The following is a 19,156-nucleotide window of genomic DNA, read 5'->3' as shown; positions in this document are numbered from 1 at the left end:
TGATGGGTGGCAGCTTCGTCAGCCCTAACTGCTAGCTGACTTAGTGACATTTCAAGCCTGAAACCACACCTCCATATTGCCCCGCCTTGGGCCACTTCCCAGTGAATTCTGGGCAATATACCTGCACAGTAAATATTAAAAGTGCATGTTCCTTTAAGAACTGACCACTCCTTAACTCTTCCCTAATCCTGCCCTGACTCACCTGGTTAGCATATTTGGCATAGTTGTCCTATGTAAACTATAATATATCCCCTCTAAGGTTGCAGGTTCCCTAAGAACTTTTGCCCACTGTATAGTGTAACAATAAATCTTTGCCACCTTGACTTAGAGAATGCTTGAGTCCGTGAATTCATTCCAGACTGCTTTCCAGGGCCTCTGGTTACTGGGGTTCCTGAAACACCAGTTCTCTCTTGTCAATAGCACCTGCCTCATAGAATCGTTGTGAGAATCAAAATGAGATAATATCTGCAAAGAAAAAAAAAGTGCTTAGCTTAGTGCAGTGACTGACACATAGCAGGCTCTGTGTAAATGCTTGCTCCTTTTTCCCCTAGTCTGCAAAATGGGAGTAATAATATTAGGCTTTTACTGCCTAAGTTGAAGGTTTTGTGTTTTAAATGCTTTTAAAAAACGTTAAAGCAAAATTTAGATGTCAGCTACTGTTGCTAATGTTTTAGTCATATTCAAGAAATTCAGAAGAGAATACCAGAGTTTTGAGGATGCAGAGAAAGTAAAGGACAACAGGAGAAACAGAAAAGGGGAATGAAGAAAAGGAGAACGTAGAGGTTAATAGGCCTCCCTGCATGCAATTTGCTATCAGTTAGCTCATCATTTCAACTACGAGATATTTTTTAAATGATTATATGAAGGCAAAAAGGGAAGAAGGGAAGAAGCATGTATTAATCATAATCACAATACTCTGTTACAGGTACATAGTGCTTTACAAATATTCCATTTGATCTAAACAACAGAATATCTTTTTAACTTTTGCAGTTTCAACAACCAAATATTTTCACCATATGGAATCAAATTCAATTCAATCAATATCTATTCAGCATTGTTGCTATTGTTCAGTCATGTTTGACTTTTCTGTCCCATGGACACCCATGCCACCATAGCACACCAGGCCCTTCTATCCTCCCCTATCTCTTAATGTCTGTCTAAGCTCATGGTCATTGCTTCTATGACACTATCTATCCATCTCATCCTCCTCTATCCCCTTTTCCTTTTGCCTTCAATCTTTCCCAACATCAGGGTCTTTTCCAATGAGTCCTGTCTTCTCATTATGTAGCCAAAGTAGTTAGGTTTCATCTTCAGTATCTGACCTACCAGTGAACAGTCTGAATTAATGTCTTTAATTATTGACTGACTTGATCTCATGTTGTCCCAGGGACTCTCAGAAGTCTTCTCCAGCACCACAATTCAAAAGAGCTGGTCCTGCAGAGCTCAGATTCCTTGTGTTCCAACTCTCATAGCCATATGATGCTACTGGAAAAACCATAGCTTTGACTATAAGGACCCTTGTCAGCAAGGTTATAACAGTTGCTCCTTGGCCCACATACAGGATCTTCAGGAGACAAGTAAGATGATCTGGCATTTTGTGAAGGCCTGCCACATTTTGCTGTAAATCCACACAGTCAAAGGCTTTCATGTAATCAATGATGCAGAAAGAGATTTTTATTTCCTGTTACTCCTTTGCTTCCTCCATAATCCAGCAAAGGTTCCAAATTTGCCTCCGTTTTTCTGCCCCTTCAAAAGCCAGCCTTTTCTGCTAGCAATTCTCTGTTCACATATTGCTGAAGTCTAGTTTGCAGAATCTTAAGCATAACCTTTTTGGCATGTGAAACAAGCACAATTGTTTGGTAATTTGAACATTCTTTGGCATTACCCTTCTTTAGGACTGGGATGTAAACTGATTTTTTCCAATCCAGTGGACACTGTTGGGTTTTCTAAATTTGCTGGAATATTGAGCAGCACTTTAATAGCATCATATTTTAGTATTTTGGATAACAGTTGGAATCCCATTTCTAAACTTATTGCTAGCAATGCTTCCTTAGGCTCACTTGACTTCATTTTCCAGGATGTCTGGCTTTAGATAAGTAACCCACCATTGTGGTTCTTGGTGATGTTAAGATCTTTTTTGTATAATTCTTTATATTCTTGCCACTTCTTAATATCTTCTATTTCTGTTAAGTCCCTACCATTTTTTCCTTTTCTCATAAAACATTTCTTTGATATTTCAAATTTTCTTTAAGAGATTTCGTCTTTCTCATTCTTTTGCTTTTTTTCTATTTCTTTGCATTACTCACTTAAAGAAACCTTTTAATCTCTCTTTGCTATACTCTGGAATTCTACATTCAGTTGGGTATATTTTTCCCTTTCTCCTTTCGCTTTCATTTTCCATCTTTCCTCAGCTATTTGCAAAACCTCATCAGACAGTCATTTTGCTTTCTTGCTTTTCTTTTTTCTTTTAATTATTTTTTGTTGTTGCCTCTTGTGCAATGTTGCAAACCTCTGTCCATAGTTCGTCAGACACATCACTTCCACTTCATATTCATAAGGAGATGTTCTTTAGGTCATACCAATAGAGTATGATGGTTTGGCCTACTTTCCTCAATTCAGGTCTGAACTCTGCAATCAGAACCCCATGATCTGAGCCACAGTCAGCTTCAGGTCTTGTTTGAACTGACTCTATGACAGTTTCTCCATCTTTGATTAAAAAGTATATAATCACTCTGATGTTGACATTGACCATTTGGTGATACACAGCACTAGAGTCACCTTTTCCAAGTGTTTGCTATGATAAGTGAGTTATCTTGACAAAGCTCTGTTAGTCTCTACCCTGCTTCATTTTGTACTCCGAGACCAAACTTGCCTGCTATTCCGATTGTCTTTTGATTCCCTACTTTACCGTGTTTCCCTGATAATAAGACCTATCCCAAAAATAAGCCCTCCCCTTACTGTGTAAGATTCCTCTAAAATAAGCCCTCCCCCGAAAATAAGCCCTATTGAGATTGCTACTGTAGTGAAGGTGGTCCCCTGCGCTACACGCTACATTACGGTGCCCTCTGTATGCACCGTCCTCCCCCACCCCCCCGTGAAACGCACTCCGCGCTCCGAGCTGCATCCAATCAGAGCTGCAGCAGTGAGCGCGTCATCCTGTTCTTCCCCAGTGATTTGCTTATTGAATAAAGGTACATTTTTTTGTTCACATTTACCTGTTTATTAAAATTGCTGTCAACGTTCATTAAAATAAGCCCTCCCCTGAAAATAAGCCCTCTGGTGTTTTTCTGTCCAAAAAATTAATAAGAGAGTGTCTTATTATTGGGAAAACACGGTATCATTCTAATCCGCTCTGGTGACTGTGACATCTTTTTTGGCGGGGTGGGGGGTGTTGTTTCTAGAAGATGTTGTAGGTCTTCATAGGACTGATCCACTTTGAACTGGTCGCCATCAGTGGTTGAAGCCCAGATCTGCATTACAATATGCTGAATGGCTTGTCTTAGCTTTGAACAGATTTCATCGCCCAAGAGACACGGTCGTAAGTTTAAGGAGGATACAAAAATGAGTAAAAAATTCCACTGTCCTCCAAGAGCTTTCAGTCTAGTGAAGTCAAATAATTTTTACAATCAATCAACAAGCATTTATTAAGTACCTATTGTATGCTAGGTATCTTATTTAGAACTAGGGTTACAAAAACAGAAGTTATGATACAAGGATGAATATGGAATATATACTGAAAGACACAAACAGTGAAAAATACATTGGCTTCAAAGACAGGGGATCTGGGCTGCAACTACACTCTTGATATTTGTATGACCTTTGGCAAATAATTTATTTCTTTTTTGGAGGGAGGAAGACAAGGCAATTGGGGTTAAGTGACTTGCCCAAGGTCACACAGCTACTAAGTATGTTAAGTATCTGAGGCCGGATTTGAACTCACGTCCTCCCAACTCCAGGGCTGGTATTCTATTCACTGAGCCACCTCGCTGGCCCCAACATGGTTAGATGCCACAGAGTACGTGGCAATGCCTTAAGCATAAATGTAATGTAAAGGCCACTAGGAACTCGTCCATCCTTATCGAGGGAAGTGCTAACCTTCTCTCCTTTCATACAACACAAATGATTTAATTTCTATTAGCCTGAGTTTTCTCATCTGAAAAATGAAGAGTTGTTAGATGGCATCTGAGTTCACTTCTATTTTTATCTTTATAACCCTACTATTCCATCATATATGCCTGGGATCCATTCTCTCTACAATCCCTACTAATCAAAATCAGTTTGATTCAACCAAGACTTATTATGTCCTATCGTGTACAAAGCCTTTTCTAGGTCAATAAGATATCTTTCTAAGTCATGGGGACACCAAGACAAATGGCCCCCAAACTGTGTATTCCATTAGTAGAACAAAAAGAGAAGTGAGAAAGTCTGGGGGTACAAGGGTGTGTTGTTAATGTGTGTGTGTGTTTTTTTTTTTTTTGCTTAATGGGAAGATCTTTCCCATCTTGCTTAAGTCACAGGAGTTTGAGTCACATGAGCCTTTGTCACGAGGGCTGTGAAGCCCTCTGACCCTGAAGAAGTATATACATACTCTGAGGTTGGCATTTTGCTCTGGGACTCCTGCATGGGAAGAGTGCTCGTGTGATATAGCCAAATGAGACTCTGGGTAGCCGTTAGGAGCCCCCCAGTTTTGAAAACCCTGTACTTCTTTCTCTGGTAACTATGTATGTATGTAATGGTCGGACAGTTGGATCTATCTGTTTATCTGTGATGTATGTATTATCTGGTCAGATGGCTAGAAGCCCTGTCTGTTGGTCTTTATACTGTCATTTCTACTTTGTAATTTCTGTTTGTATTTTCTCTGAAGTTCAGGGTGATGACTTTTTTCCCCTGAACTAAGTAAAGTAAATTATATATATATATATATATGTGTGTGTGTGTGTGTGTGTGTGTGTTTGATTAAAATAAGATTGTTGACCCCTTTTGAATTGCTTTCCTTTAGAAAAACAGACCAAAGAAGCTGTGCTAGAGGCCCTCCTGTGTGCTGGTGCTATTGGTCTTACACCCCCCACGGCAGCTGCAAGCATCATTGCCATTACAAAAGTATACCCCCTACTCTACCAGTCAGGCTGATATAGATATCGATGGCAACCTTAAAAGGGAAAACAAGTCATAAAAATGAAACATGAATGAAGTGCTTGGAAGAAGATAATATCTTTGCCCTTCTAACCGGGAGAACTGCAGTGCTCATGAGCTAACTTCCTTTTTCTTTTTGTTTTTCTTTTTTAGAGTTTTCTAGCAGGAATCATTTCCATTTCTCCTTTCTATGGAAGTTACCCAAAGCAATTCCCGTAGGTTCACTGAACCCTTAGGAAGGTTCTGAGAATAGTAGAGGTATAGAGAAACTTCAATCAACCAATCAATTGATCAACCACCACTTTTAACACCTGCTATGTATCAGGCATTATGCTAGTGATGGGGATACAGAAAAAAGGCAAAAGAAAGTCCTTGTCCTCAAGTTGCTCACAGTCTAATCGGGGAGTCTTAAAAATAATTTTTCTCAATAACAATATTTTTAACATAAAGATGAGCCCAAATTTGAGACTCTCTATTTCTATCATTCTCCTTTCCCACTCCCTCCTTCTTCCACTTCTCTCTCTGTCTTCCTCTGTCTATATTTGTCTTTCCCTTCTCTCTCCTATAAAAAATAGTTTGACAATCACCCTATGAAACAAAGGTTGGCAGTTCCACTCTACGGTAGGGATTTGAATTTGTGAGTAGAGAAGAATTTCTATTGTTTTCTGGGGATTGTTAAATATTGCAATGTGCAGATTAACAAAGAACTTTGTGGAATCTTCTCTGCCTCTTAAATAGACTGGCTTCTAATCTGTTTCACTTGGTTTACTGCAATGTTTCCTAGAGGGAGTGGGCAGTGAAGGGTGGAGTGGAGAATAGTTAATGAACTCTCAAATTCCTTTACAACCTTATGAATCCATATTGCTACTTAACTTATTGTTTTATTTATGAAATTCTGTCATGGATCATATTGCAACATTATATTATTTAATAGCAAAAGAAGGTGAAGGAAGGAGGAAAGAAAAGAGAAGGGAAGGTAATTTTCCTTCTCCTTGAGACTTACATTTTTTATCTCATTTCTTCCTGACCAGACAAAGGGTGAGCACCAAATTGGAAATGTGGACATGATTCAATTAATTTGATATGTGAAGACAACTAAATTGAATCATGCAAGCCCAGTGGGAATTTGGTTGTTCTGAATTATCTGAACAGTTACAACTTTCCAAGTTAGATGGGTAGTATGTAATTTAGTGTTGGAAAAGTACAACACTAGAAACTTAATATAGAATAATATATACCATAAAATAACACAACATAACAATATATCATTTTATTATAATAGAATATAATGTAATGCAATACAATGCAATATAATAGAACACAAAACAATATAATATACTTTATTTATATGGCTTTATTTTGAGGAATAGAAGAAAATGAGATTGGCTGTGGAGTGAGACTAGATTGTGAAGGATGCATGATGTCTAACAAATCATTTAGGAGTTAATTCTATAGACATTATATAACTATTAGAGTGCTGGGTTCATTTTTTTTAAATTTTGGAATTACATGATAAAAGCTAAAGTTTAGAGAAATTAGAATAACAAATAGCAACACCTATAATAAGTTCACATTAATAAAGCATTTTACAATTCACAAAGGGCTTGCCATATAACAACCCTATGAAGTAAGTAATGCAAATTGAACTAACCAATTTTAGGTCTGAGGAAACTGAGGTTCAGAATCAAGTGAATTGCCCAAGGTCATACAGAAAGTAGTCAGCAAATTTAGTAGCAACAGTCAGAGACTTTGGGGTATTTAAAAGAAAAATCTGTGTTCTTTCACAGTAATAAGCAAAATGAGCAGTTAGATATTTCTGTGTATCCATTAGAGTTTTATAATTTTTCTTGACTAACCCTATCCTTTCACTGTTAACTTGATTACAGAAAAGCCAGCCCATCAACATAAAGAGAACACAGCCGGAGGGGAAAACAATAAGAATAGCAGCATGTCTCTCATAGATCAATTCTGAAGGAAATATTTTTTTTCCCACTTAAAAGCATTTGAGAGACAAAATGGGCTTGTTTGGAGCACTGGTGGAAATGTACAATTTTTGGTGTGGTTAGAAGCTAGGCTTTCTTGGGGAGCCAATACTTTATTAACTTTGTCCAAAGCTCTCTCCCCTCTTAAACATGTATGACTTGGTCACACTGTGACATGATGGTCTAAGCCAGCCAGGAGTCTAGGCAGAACTTATCTCAGAGCTTCTTACTACAAAGAGGTTGATGTCCATAGGATTCTGTTACAATAGATACAATAGTTCAATTGGTAGACAGTCAGAAAGTGAATGACCAGTATACCGTGAGACAAGTTCTGATCTAGGGCAAAGGTGACTTAGAAATGTCACAGTTTATTGTTGCCCCTTCTAAAATATGGCATGTCCAGAACATGACTTCAATCATGTTCAAATCTTAATTCTTGACGCTATGTTTCTATTAAGCCAGTCTAAGATTATGTTGAGGAAAATCATGGCTAGAGAGCTAAGTGAGTGAGGAAGAGTAGAATTCAAGTACTGTCTGTCAGATAATGGCTATGGGAACTTGTGCAAAAAATAAATCACTTCACACTTAAAGTTAGGACCATAAATTTGATGATCTTCATTGGTAGAGAGAATTTTCTCACTCTCGGATGACACAAATCTATCTTTCCCTTTTATATTAGGTTTTGGGGATTTGGGGGGGACTGTCTCACCCAGTATTGGAAGTTCAGCAGGCACTCCCAAAACCTATGCCACTGCTATGGGGCACAGAAGAAGTACTACTTCATTTTTCTGACCTGGGCCAGTTTGCCCTTCCTTAGGCAGCCTAGTGGTCTCTGCTTCCTGGGGGCTTACCACATTGGTGTCCATTAGCGAGAACACCCAATTGACTTAGCTTGCTGTAGCTCAGAACTCCAGCAGCAGATATTATAGGCATGAGCTATTAACTTTGTCTACCTGGCTACCACACTAATTTTTATTCCCATTATGTTGTTGTTATAAATTGAGTTTTCAGTGCACCAAAATTCTTGGGTCTTTGTCATATAAATTGCTTTCTAGCCATTTCTCTCTCTATTTTTTCCCATATCCAGGACTTATGCAACTGATTTTTTTAAGCTAAATTTGAGACTTTACATATAACATTATTAAATGTCATTTTGTTAGCTTTAGCCCCAAATTATGTCCTGTCAAAAAAAATTGGCACATGATTCTGTCAGCTCTTAACAATCATTTTCAACTTTGTGTCATCTGAAAATTTAATAAGCATATCAACTTTGCATTCAGTTGAACAATCAGTAAATATTTTGAGTAGAACATGACCATAAAAAGAACCCTGTGTCATTCCATTGACGACCTCCCTCCAAGTTCATGTCAATCCATTCATAGATCAACATTCTTTGGGTTAGGTCATTCATTTCAAAGCTGTCTAACTGAAACTATATGATCATATAAACCTAATCTTTCCATCTTATCTGCAAGGATAGTATGAGAGACTTTCTCAAATGTTTAGCTATAATCCAGGAATACAAAAGCCATAACATTCACCTCATTTAATAGGTGAGCAACCCTGAAAAAGAAATGAGATTAATTTGTCATGACTCATTCTTGATGAAATCCTGCTGGTTCCTATAAGTCACCACTCTTCTTTTCCACAAACTGTTTCTTTAGTAATCCATCCTAAAACATTACTGGGAATTAATGTCAAAATTACTCATATATAATTTGAAATATTTACCTTCTCCCCCCTTTGAACCAGGGCATTTATTTTCCTGCTTCCAGTACTGTGAAGTGTCTCCTATCCACAATGATTCTTCTTCAAAGACCATTCATAGTGGTTCAGAAATCACATCTGAAGGAGACAACCAGGTGCCTCAGTGAAAAAGAGAACTGGGTGTTGAGTGAGGAAGACGTGAGTTCAAATTTGGACTCAGACACTTGCTAGCTGTGTGGCCCTGGGTAAGGCACTTTAACCCTGCTTGTCTCATTTCCTTCATCGGTAAAATGAACCGGAGAAGAAAATGACAAACGTCTCCACTATCTTTGTCAAGAAAACCCCACAGACAGTATGGTCCTTGGGGTCACAGAGTTGGATATGACTGAACAACAATTACATCTGAAAGTTATGTCATTGTTGTGGGATATTGTTTTTAAGGGTCGGATGACTTGAACTCATAGCTCTAGATAAGATTCAAATCACCAATGGTCAGCCTTCTGGTGAGGAGCACCTTTATAACTTAACATGTTGGTCCTCAGAGGACAGTCACAGCTGATTATTCCAACCCCTTATGAAACTCATGGTTCATTGGCGTTATCTTTGAGAACACAAATCTTTGTTATAAGAATGAGAAGGAAGTTCTAAAATGAAGTATAGACCTCCAGTAATATCACAACCAGGTTTTCTGGTCATGGCTTATTCCACACAATGTCATTTGAGACATGATTAAATATTCTTTCAATTCCTACTCCATGTTAACAAACTAAACCTAAGAGATAGAGTAGAAAGGAGTAAGCTCCCCTCAAGAGGAGACCTTGTCTGACTCTACCTCCCAGGGTTACTGTGAGCATAAAATGAAATAATAGTTGTAAAGAATTTTGCAAATATTAAAGCACTATATGAATGTGAGTTATTATTATGATGATGTATTATGACATACAGCAATAGTCCAAGCCACAAGAGTTCAAGGTAAGGAATCTAGAAATTTAGTAGGAAACATATCACACTGAGGTGAGTATGTGAACCAGGGAAATAAAACAACAAACTAAAATCAGCAAACATTTATTGTATATGTATTGCTAAGTGTGTAGAGCATTCTGCTAGAAGTTGAGAAAAGAAGATAACTATTAGAGATCCTGACCTTGAAGAGCTTATAATCTAATAGGGGGGAAGAAAAATAGGAGAGGGTGGCCAGTGGCGCAGTGAATAGAGCACCGGCCCTGGAGTCAGGAGGACCCGAGTTCAAATCCGGCCTCAGACACTTAACACTTACTACCTGTGTGACTTTGGGCAAGTCATTTAATCCCAATTGTCCTGCCCTCCCCCCTCCAAAAATAAATAAGAAAGAAAAAGAAAAATAGGGGAGAGCAAAGGTAACAGGCATTTATGAAATGCCTATTATATGCCAGGAACTGTGCCAAACATTTTACAAATATTATTAAATTTGATTCTCACGATAAAACCATGAGATAAATGCTATTATTACTTCCATTTTAAAGCATATCAAAGTTAAATAACTTGCCCAGGTTCATACAACTAGTAAGTGTCTGAGGTAAAATTTGAACTCGGGTCTTCTTGACTCCACGCCAATTAGATGACATTGGATAGAGTACTGTGCCTGGAATCAGGAAGACATCTTCCTGAACTCAAATTTGGCCTCAAACACTTATTAGCTGTGTGACCCTGAGCAAGTCTCCTAACCCTATTTGCCTCAGTTTCCTCATTTGTAAAAGGAGCTAGAGAAGGAAATGACCAACTACCAGAATATTTGCCAAGAAAACTCCAAATGGGGTCATGAAGAGTTGGACACAAGCGAAACGACTGAACAGTGGCTGCTTAACTCTAAGCCCAGGGCTCCAAGCCACTGTGTACCATCTAGATGTCCAGTAGATGAAATAAGACTTAGAAATATTAAAACACAAAATAAACCACAGCAAAGGTATATATTCCCATGGCTTTCAGTATTACCTCTATAGGAATTCCTCTCAAATCTGTATTCTTTATCAATCTCTTTACTCAGCATTAGTTTCACATTTCCAATAGTCTATTGATTTTACACTCATGCCTTTGATTTGACTGAATTCATCTTCTCCTCCTGCTTCCTGACCCTCCTCCCAACTTCCCTATTTCCTATGACCCTCTTCCATCATCCTTTTAGTCACCAATGCTGATGAGAGGTATGAGCAAAGTGTTGTTTCCATTTGTGGGGAGCCCCCAGGAAAGCATCACAGAGGAAGTGGTGCTGGGGAAGGATCTAGATAAGATTTCAAGTGGAGGTGTGAGCTCATTTTGGTGTGGATTGTACATAAGCAAAGGGGCAGGAAACCCAAAGCTAAATGGGAGGGAGTCTGTCAAGATGCCAGGGGTCTAAATAGGCAACAGTTAAACGTTAGGAGCTCTGTCAGCATAAGAAAGGCAGTTGAGCTGAGCAGGAAAGCCCAGATTTTGTTTAAATTCTTTCCAACAGAGAAATGAGACAGTTATCATTATTCATTACGGAAACTGAGTCAGGGTTTGGGGTTGCCACCGAAGTTAGGTGTCAAAGATGAATTGTGGATAAAGAAAGACCAGAGCATAGAGCAGAAGTTGGGACAGGGTGGTAAAGTAGAGAAGTTGCCTCAAAGCTTGAGAGCAAAGACAAAAGTCTAAGGGTGGGTTAGAATCTGAGTTGGAAAGGCAATGTGTATATTCAGAGATCCAAGTCAAACAGGGGTAACAAGCATGGATACAGACGGAGTATTTGGATCTTCCAAACAAGCTCTACCAAACATGGTATTTCTGTATGTACCAGATCAGCATATCAGCTGTTCACCCATGGACTCTCATGTGTTCTGATCAGCCCACCTCCTTCTCCTATCATACATTTTCTCAGTGATATCCTTTTTTCCCTCATTTCTTGCCCTTACTATGTAATATTGTATTACAAGTGATCTCTTTTTGTATCATGTCTCTCCATAAGACTGTAAGGTCGATGAAGGTGATGACCATAAAGTTGAGACTCTTTAGCTCTTTCAGCACTTGGCACATAAAAGATATTTAATGAGTGATTTTTGAGTGAAGGAATAATTGCGCAGTTTTAACCTTGAGTTTCAGCCTGTTCCTGTAGAACTCAGCATCTCTAGTACTTCAAGGCTTACAAAGTCTTTTCCACATAATAATCCAGTGAAGTGGTTAGTGAATGAATTAGTATCCCCATTTTATAGACAGTGTAAAGAGATTAGATGAGTTGATCCTGCAGACTCCAAATTCACCACTTTTGCCACTGGACTACACGACCCCAAGATCCAGTTCCATTTGGCTTGTACACCCCCACTGCATTCAAACTTATATGAAAGACTGACCTTGATCTTTGAATTTATGCATTGACTTTCTAATTAAGAAATCAACCCCCAGCCCTATAGCTTAGCTTAACGTCCTAGCCTTGACCTTGACTTTAATTTCATTCCTTGTACAAAGTACTTCATACTACCAGCCTGCCCCAACTCCCACTTCATTCCTTTCTCTTCTTCCCTGTCCTTCACTTGCCTACAATCTAATGTTGACACCTAGTGTGTTCGTTAGTCCCTGTCCTGATTAAGCTACTTTTAACAGAATTTAATTGTAATCTCAATTCACTGTTGCATAGATATAGCATTTGTAGAAGGGTAAATGCATCTGGAGAAAGGGTTATTTATGTCTTCAGTAGCACATCCTTCATAACAATGAAAATGCTTTTGGTAGGCAAATGTTTCCCTGTGTGACACATTGGATTCTTAAACCAAGTTATCTCCATGGTGGTTGTGTCTATCAAGAGATCTTATACTAGCTTAACATGTGTATACCTTGATAAAAGAAAGTTTTAAGATCATGTTTCAGTCCATCAAGTTGTTTTTTTTTTCATTAGCAAACAATAAACCCAGTGAGAGTTTTTATTTTTTTGGTCACTGCTCCTTCCATCATTTGCATGACAATGAGATTGTGGTCTCCTAGAGAAAATGATTTTTAAAACTTGCCAATTTCTTTCTCATACGTTCATCACAGATACTTACCACAAGTACATAAAGCATTTTATAGAGATGAGAAAGTTGATGAACTCTACATATTTTTCTGTAATGGTACCATCTGTCATCTTGGAATCTTTCCATCTTTACAAAAATCTTGAGAGATGATCCCTGAAGGACTGTAAAAATGTTTTGCTTCCACTTATAGATTTCTTCTGTATTTGGTCAAATCTAACTTATTATTGATTCTATCATAAGTGACATTTCACTTCATATACTATGTTGGCTACTGACAGTGTGGTAATTCCACTATCATTGATGATAAAAAATAGATGTCTTGCACAAAGGCCAAATGAAGAGGGAACTCTATAGATGTGGGAGTCTACAAGATGTAGCTCTTGGGGGGTGATATTATGCTGGTGGCATAAATCCCAGGAACCCTGAAACTACACTAAGATCTATGATCACTCAAAAAAATGGCCTTATATAGAAGGAAGAACTAAATGCATAGAGAATGAATAACGCCCAGATTTTGACATGCTGTTAAATGGGCATCATATTGATTTAGTCTGTCCAATATATAAACCTTGTACAGGTATTGGAGATGGATAATGAGTTAGTCTTAGAATTGAATAAGAGGGGGAAAGAAGTCAGGAACGAATTTTAGAAATTTTCAAGAATTCAGTCTTCAATAATCCTTGGCAGCTCTTTGCTGCAAATGCACATCTTTTCAATGTAATATTCACCTGGTGGTGCTGCATGGTTGGAAATAATGGAAAATGGCTGGCAGAAGCTGCAGAGAGGCCAACAAAACTTACCTTCTACAGGCTCTTTCGGATTTGTTACTCAGAATTAGAGCCCAGGACTGGATCTGTGCCTTCTTTCTTTGTATTCCCTGCATCGTGCACAGTGCCTGACACATTGACTGATAACTGTTCAGATGCCTTGACATAACTCACCCCACCCCAACCGTTTCTTTTTACCTCTGGCATTGTTTCTGTTTTTCCCCCTATGCTGGTGCCCCAACATAAATAAAACTTGTTTTCATGTATTGCACTTTGGATCATGTCATTTTGGAGAACTAGTATTGAGGTATGCATAGTGACTTTATTAGTGAATTTTTTCCTCTCTATAAAAAAGAATGTGATTAGTACTATGAATATTAGGGTTATTCATTGATCTATCTTTCAACACTCCAAATAATGTTAAGTGAGAAATAGAAAATATTCTTTTCAATGACCATTTTAATTCAATTATTTTGGTTATTTAAATTCCACATTAAAATCATTAATAATAATTAATCAAAATAATGAATTCAAATGATATTAAATATCAGATCATGATCAACTGTTTTCTATCTATGTTGAGGACCACAGACATGAAAAAATGAGTTCAAGCAGTGGTTGGAGAGATTTAAGTTAGTATTAAAAATATCCTTTGGGGATATTTTAGCTTTACTAGATGGGTGCCATGAAATTCACCATTTTTTATTTACTTAAAATTAATAACTAGATAATAGAGAAATAAATAAAAATATGAATAGAATTTAGAAATTTTAGATATATGATAGTTTTCTGGTGATTGCCAAGTGGGAATAAAATGTCAAATGTACATGGCACCTTTCCAAAAACTGACCCTATGCTAGAGCATATAAACTTCATAAACAAAGGTAGAAAAGCAGTTTTATTAAATATGCAAATAAGTCCTTGGAACATTCCTCTTACCATGTTGGCCCCATTTTTCCAATGATGAGTTCTTACTAGAGTATCTATTTTAAGGGGAGGCTTCATTCCTTTCCTAGCTTTGCTTTTGACATTCTAGACTTTAGCACCAAACTCCAATGCCTGGGACTTCCTCACCCTAGAAGATCCATTGGTCCCTGCAACCTTCTCATCCTAGAATATCACTCTGCCATACAGGTCCCCTTCTACAAATGATGGATTCCTCCTACGGCTCTATTTTGAAGGAGAAGCCCAATATAACCACCCTTCATTTCCCTCCCAGCATATTTGTGATTTTCAGGGAGTTGATACCATCCTTTCTACCATGAATACTCATCTACCTCCTCTCTCCAGTAGGACAAGTAGTGTAGCATGGTAAGGAGTCACTATCTAACAAAGATTCCTGAAAAAAAAATGGTACCATTCTGACAGAAATTCAATTTAGACTATTATTTCAAAATAAGCTCCAAAGAGGTATATGACCTACTTATGATTATGTTATGCCATAAACAAATTAAAGGCACAGAAGAGGTGTCTTTCACAACTATGAATGTAAGAAAGGCTTCTTAACTAAACAAAGAATAGAGAGGATCATAGGAAATAAAAAATGAACAATTCTGTCCACATAAAATTGAAAAAAAATTGTACCAAAAATGCAATTACAATTAGGAGTGGAATAGTTAAGTAAGAGGAAAAATCTTTTCAGCAAATTTCTCTGAAAAGCTTTTCATTTTCAAGATACATATGGAATTGATACAAATACTTACAAGAGTAATTTCCCAATAGAAAAGATGTTCAAAGAGAATATTCTCAAAAGAAGAAAGGCAATCAGCAATCATATTTAAAATGTCCCAAATCGTTAATAATAAAAGAAATGCAAATAATAAAAGAAATAATAATAAAAGAAAAGTCTCACTTCATACCTGACAAACTGGCAAGGATGACCATAAAAGGGGTGGAATGACAGTTGTTGGAGGACCTATGTATAAATATACAGGAATACTATTGTTGGAATTGTGAATTGATATTCTGGAAAGCAGCATGGAATTATGCTCCCCTCCCCAAATCCTAAACTTTGAGCCAAAGATGATAATTATATACCTCAAAGGCATTGAGAAGAGAGAGTACATTTTGTTGTAACAAAGATAAAGAAAAATAGTGGTTGTCTGTCATTTGGAGAATATTGAACAAATTATAGGAATGTAAAGGAATATTATTGTCCTGTAAGAAATGATGAAAGAAATTCATCCAGAAAAACCTGGGAGGACCATTATGTACTGATACATAGTTAAGTAAACAGAACCTACATAACAATTTCTATAATGACTACGAAATAGTAAAGAAAACAATTTTGAAAGACAGCAACAGTAATCAATGAAAATTATGACCTCAGAAATCTTATGATGAAGGATGCTTCTCACCCCTTGACAGAGAAGTGATTGACTGGTGGTGCAAAAAGAGGCATACATTTTTGGACACAGCTAATATGTGGATTTGTTTTGTTTGATTATGCTTATCTGTTATAGGGGAAGGCTTTTATATTTTGATAGGGGAGAAGACTTATGGAGTAATATAGGGGAAGTGATAGTGCTACCAAAAAAGGGAAGAGAAAGAAAAGAATGCCAATGGGCTATTTAAAAAATACACAGAAGGGAATTGGAAGAAATTTAAGAAGGGACCCAGATAAGCAGGGGCATGTTAATCAAGTTAGTTAGTTTATCAATAAACATTTAGGAAGCATGTTCTGTGTGCCAGGAACTGTGCTAAATACTAGGGATACAAAGAAGGCAAAAATAGTTCCCATCCTCAGAGAGCTCACATTTTTTTAAAATTAACTTTTTTAGTAGCGAATATTTCTTTTCTTTCAAACTTCCCCCACTCTCGACATATGCACACATCTTTTCTCTCCTCAGACCTTTTTTTCCTTCTAGAGAAAGAAAAAGAAAATCCTTATAAGAAACATTCATAGTGATGCCAAACAAGTTCCCATATTGTCCATGTCTAAAAATGTGTCTCATTCTCCATATTGAGTCCATCATTAACTCTGTCAATAGATGGCTAGCATTCTTCATCATTGGTCTGTTAGAATGATGAAACGAGAATACTGACTCTGAAATACACTTTATCTATTTTTTTTATTTTTTGGCTTTTTGGAGGGGGGAAGGCAGGACAAAGTTAAGTGCCTTGCCCAAGGTCACATGGCTAGTAAGTGTTAAGTGTCTGAGGCTATATTTGAATTCAGGTCTCCTGACTCCAGGGCTGGTGCTCTATTCACCGCGCCACCTAGCCACCCCTGAAATACACTTAAAAAAAAAAAACAAATTGTACATAGTGTAGACTCACACTTTCATAAGCAGCCCCTTTTTCCATCCTTTGTTTCTTGGTTATTTCTATTTGTTGTCTGTTGCTTCTGTTCGTGTTTGTTGGTGCTTGCCACATTCATCATAAGGAAACAACATTTTAAAGCAGATAAGTTGAGAATGAAAAAGAATGCTTTACTCTTTCTAATGTATGCATGTCTCTGTGTATAGAATTATAAATGTCTCTTACCTGTTTTAGGTGTTACAGATATTCTTGTCTAAAGGTAAAGATACCATTGAAAAATCTTAGCGGTTCTCTACTGTCTAGCAAGTAAAGTTCGAATGTCACTGACTTTTCTTGCCTGGTATTCTAGATCTTCCACAATTTAGTACCTTCCTGTCTTTGTCTCATGAATGCCTCCAATTCAACTCAACAGACATTTATTAAGTGCCTACTATTTACCAAGACAAAAATGAAAATGTCTGTCTTACAGGAGACTGAATTGTGTTGAGAAAAAAACAATATATACATAGCAAATCTAAAAATGAAAACAAACCAAATTTCTTCTTGTAGTAGGTGATACCTGAGCTGATCTTTGAAGGATGCTAGGGATTCTGTAAATCAAAGATATTGAGGGGTTGGATAGCAGGGAGAGGAGGTAGCCTGGGCAAACACATAATGTCTTCAGTCTTGTTTGTCTGGGACATAGAATGTGTAGAAGAAAGATAGTAGCATGTAGTTAGCCTAGAAAGAAAGTCAGGAGTCACACGTGAAGGTCTACAAAAAGGAAACTGATGCATTTCGTTTTATCCTTGAGAAATGAAGGCACTTTTAGGGCAAGAAAATGACATGGTCAGACCTGTGCTTTATGAATATCATTTGGCAGCTATGTAGCAGGTGGTTTGGAGAAAGGAGATACTAGAGACAGTGAGACTAATTATTAATCTATTACAATAATCCACAGAAGAGGTTATGAGAGCATGGGAATCCTTTTTTTTTAAAAATGGTACCATTTTGGAGAAATATGGAAAATTCATTGAGAAACTTTGTGGAAAAAAATCTGATCAAATTTGGAATCAAATTGAGTATAATCTCTTTCTTTTGAAAAGTATCCAAGAGCTCTTTACTGATTTTTGATTCTTGCATTTAGATAATAAAACTTAGTTGAGACTAACTTGATTATTTTTCCTAACTGAGGCTGTGTTAGTGAAAGTAGTTTGGAAATAGCTCAGAAAGAGCATAATGTAATTTTGCCTTTAGTCAGAGGCTCACAAAAGGCTAAAGTGAAACAGCTAAGGATCATCTTTAAAAACAAATCGACGACAAAAAAAAACAAGCAATCTATAGCGACTAGGCTTTAAATCTGGCCCATGAAACATGAAAGAAGGATCTGCTTTCTGCCAGATGGAGGGAGCTTTATGACAAGGCTGCTGAAATTTTAAGGAGCGGGATGAAGACATTTTTTTTTAGATTCAAAAAGAATTCAGTGTTAGTGCACTGTATTCTGTTCTCACTAATGCCATAGCTGCTTCAAATAGCTACACATTTTCATCAAGCCAAAACTTTGATGATGGTCAACACCGTGACTCACCCTGAGAGGTCAGAAGGAGAAGGTGGTGGAGCATGGGGAGAAGTTTATGGATCATGAATATTGGAAATAAAATCATCCACACTCCACGTGTTGATTTTTTCTTGTTTTGCAAACAGTGGAATCCAAACAAAATCAAATGTGTTGTTTTTCTTGAAAAGAAATCGATTATTACATTTTGTCATCAATTAAGAAAATTTACATTTAAAAAAGATCTAAATGCAAGCCAATTGCCCTATTTAAAATGAAAACTTTTTCCAGGGTATCTAATAGCTAGTCTAGAATCTCTATCCTTGGAAACTTGGAGGCAGCTGATCTTTCCAGTTAATCATAATTCATAATTGTATGTGTGCAAATATTATAATCATTAGCTTAAACTTCTTTGATACTATGTTCTCATTCTCACTGCATAGGGAATTATTTCTCAGAGCAAGTGTTTCAGAAAAACTATTGCATGTGCTTTTCCTTTCCAATAGGGAGGGGAAAAGCAACAGAGATATATTATGTGTCAGAGCAGGGATTAGCATCCAGAAACATAGAATGTCAAAGTTAGGAGGTACCTTAGACCACCTCTCACCAACCCCTCTCCTTTTACAGTTGAGGACACCAGAGCCCAGAGAAAGAAAACGATTTATCCAATGTTATACAATATTCCAGGCCAGACCAATGATTCAGATTTGGGATTTGAACATAATGAAAGACTTGTGGACCACAAAATGCAATAAAATAACTTTGTATGTA

The 19,156-nt window shown here is 37.3% G+C and overlaps 1 protein-coding gene and 1 non-coding gene across 2 annotated transcripts in view; both read right to left on the bottom strand.

Moving 5' to 3' along the window:
- Positions 1-309: 309 nt before the first annotated feature.
- Positions 310-19,156, bottom strand: part of DHRSX (dehydrogenase/reductase X-linked) — a 474,397-nt gene continuing 455,550 nt past the window's right edge. The window contains exon 7 of the mRNA XM_069072877.1: positions 310-465. Coding sequence (XP_068928978.1) covers positions 325-465 — 141 coding nt within the window. The 3' untranslated portion in view covers positions 310-324. The remainder of the gene's footprint in view (positions 466-19,156) is intronic.
- On the bottom strand, positions 3,995-4,117 carry LOC138149881 (U6atac minor spliceosomal RNA). Its single transcript, XR_011165457.1, has one exon. It is a non-coding gene; the product is annotated as a U6atac minor spliceosomal RNA (small nuclear RNA).

Source organism: Petaurus breviceps, unplaced genomic scaffold, assembly GCF_028583685.1.
Source record: "Petaurus breviceps papuanus isolate PSGF00001 unplaced genomic scaffold, PetGlider_PUasm1.0 90849, whole genome shotgun sequence".
NCBI classification, from domain to species: domain Eukaryota; kingdom Metazoa; phylum Chordata; class Mammalia; order Diprotodontia; family Petauridae; genus Petaurus; species Petaurus breviceps.
The sequence above is the reverse complement of the archived record's forward strand: the minus strand, read 5'-3'. Positions and strand labels throughout refer to the sequence as shown.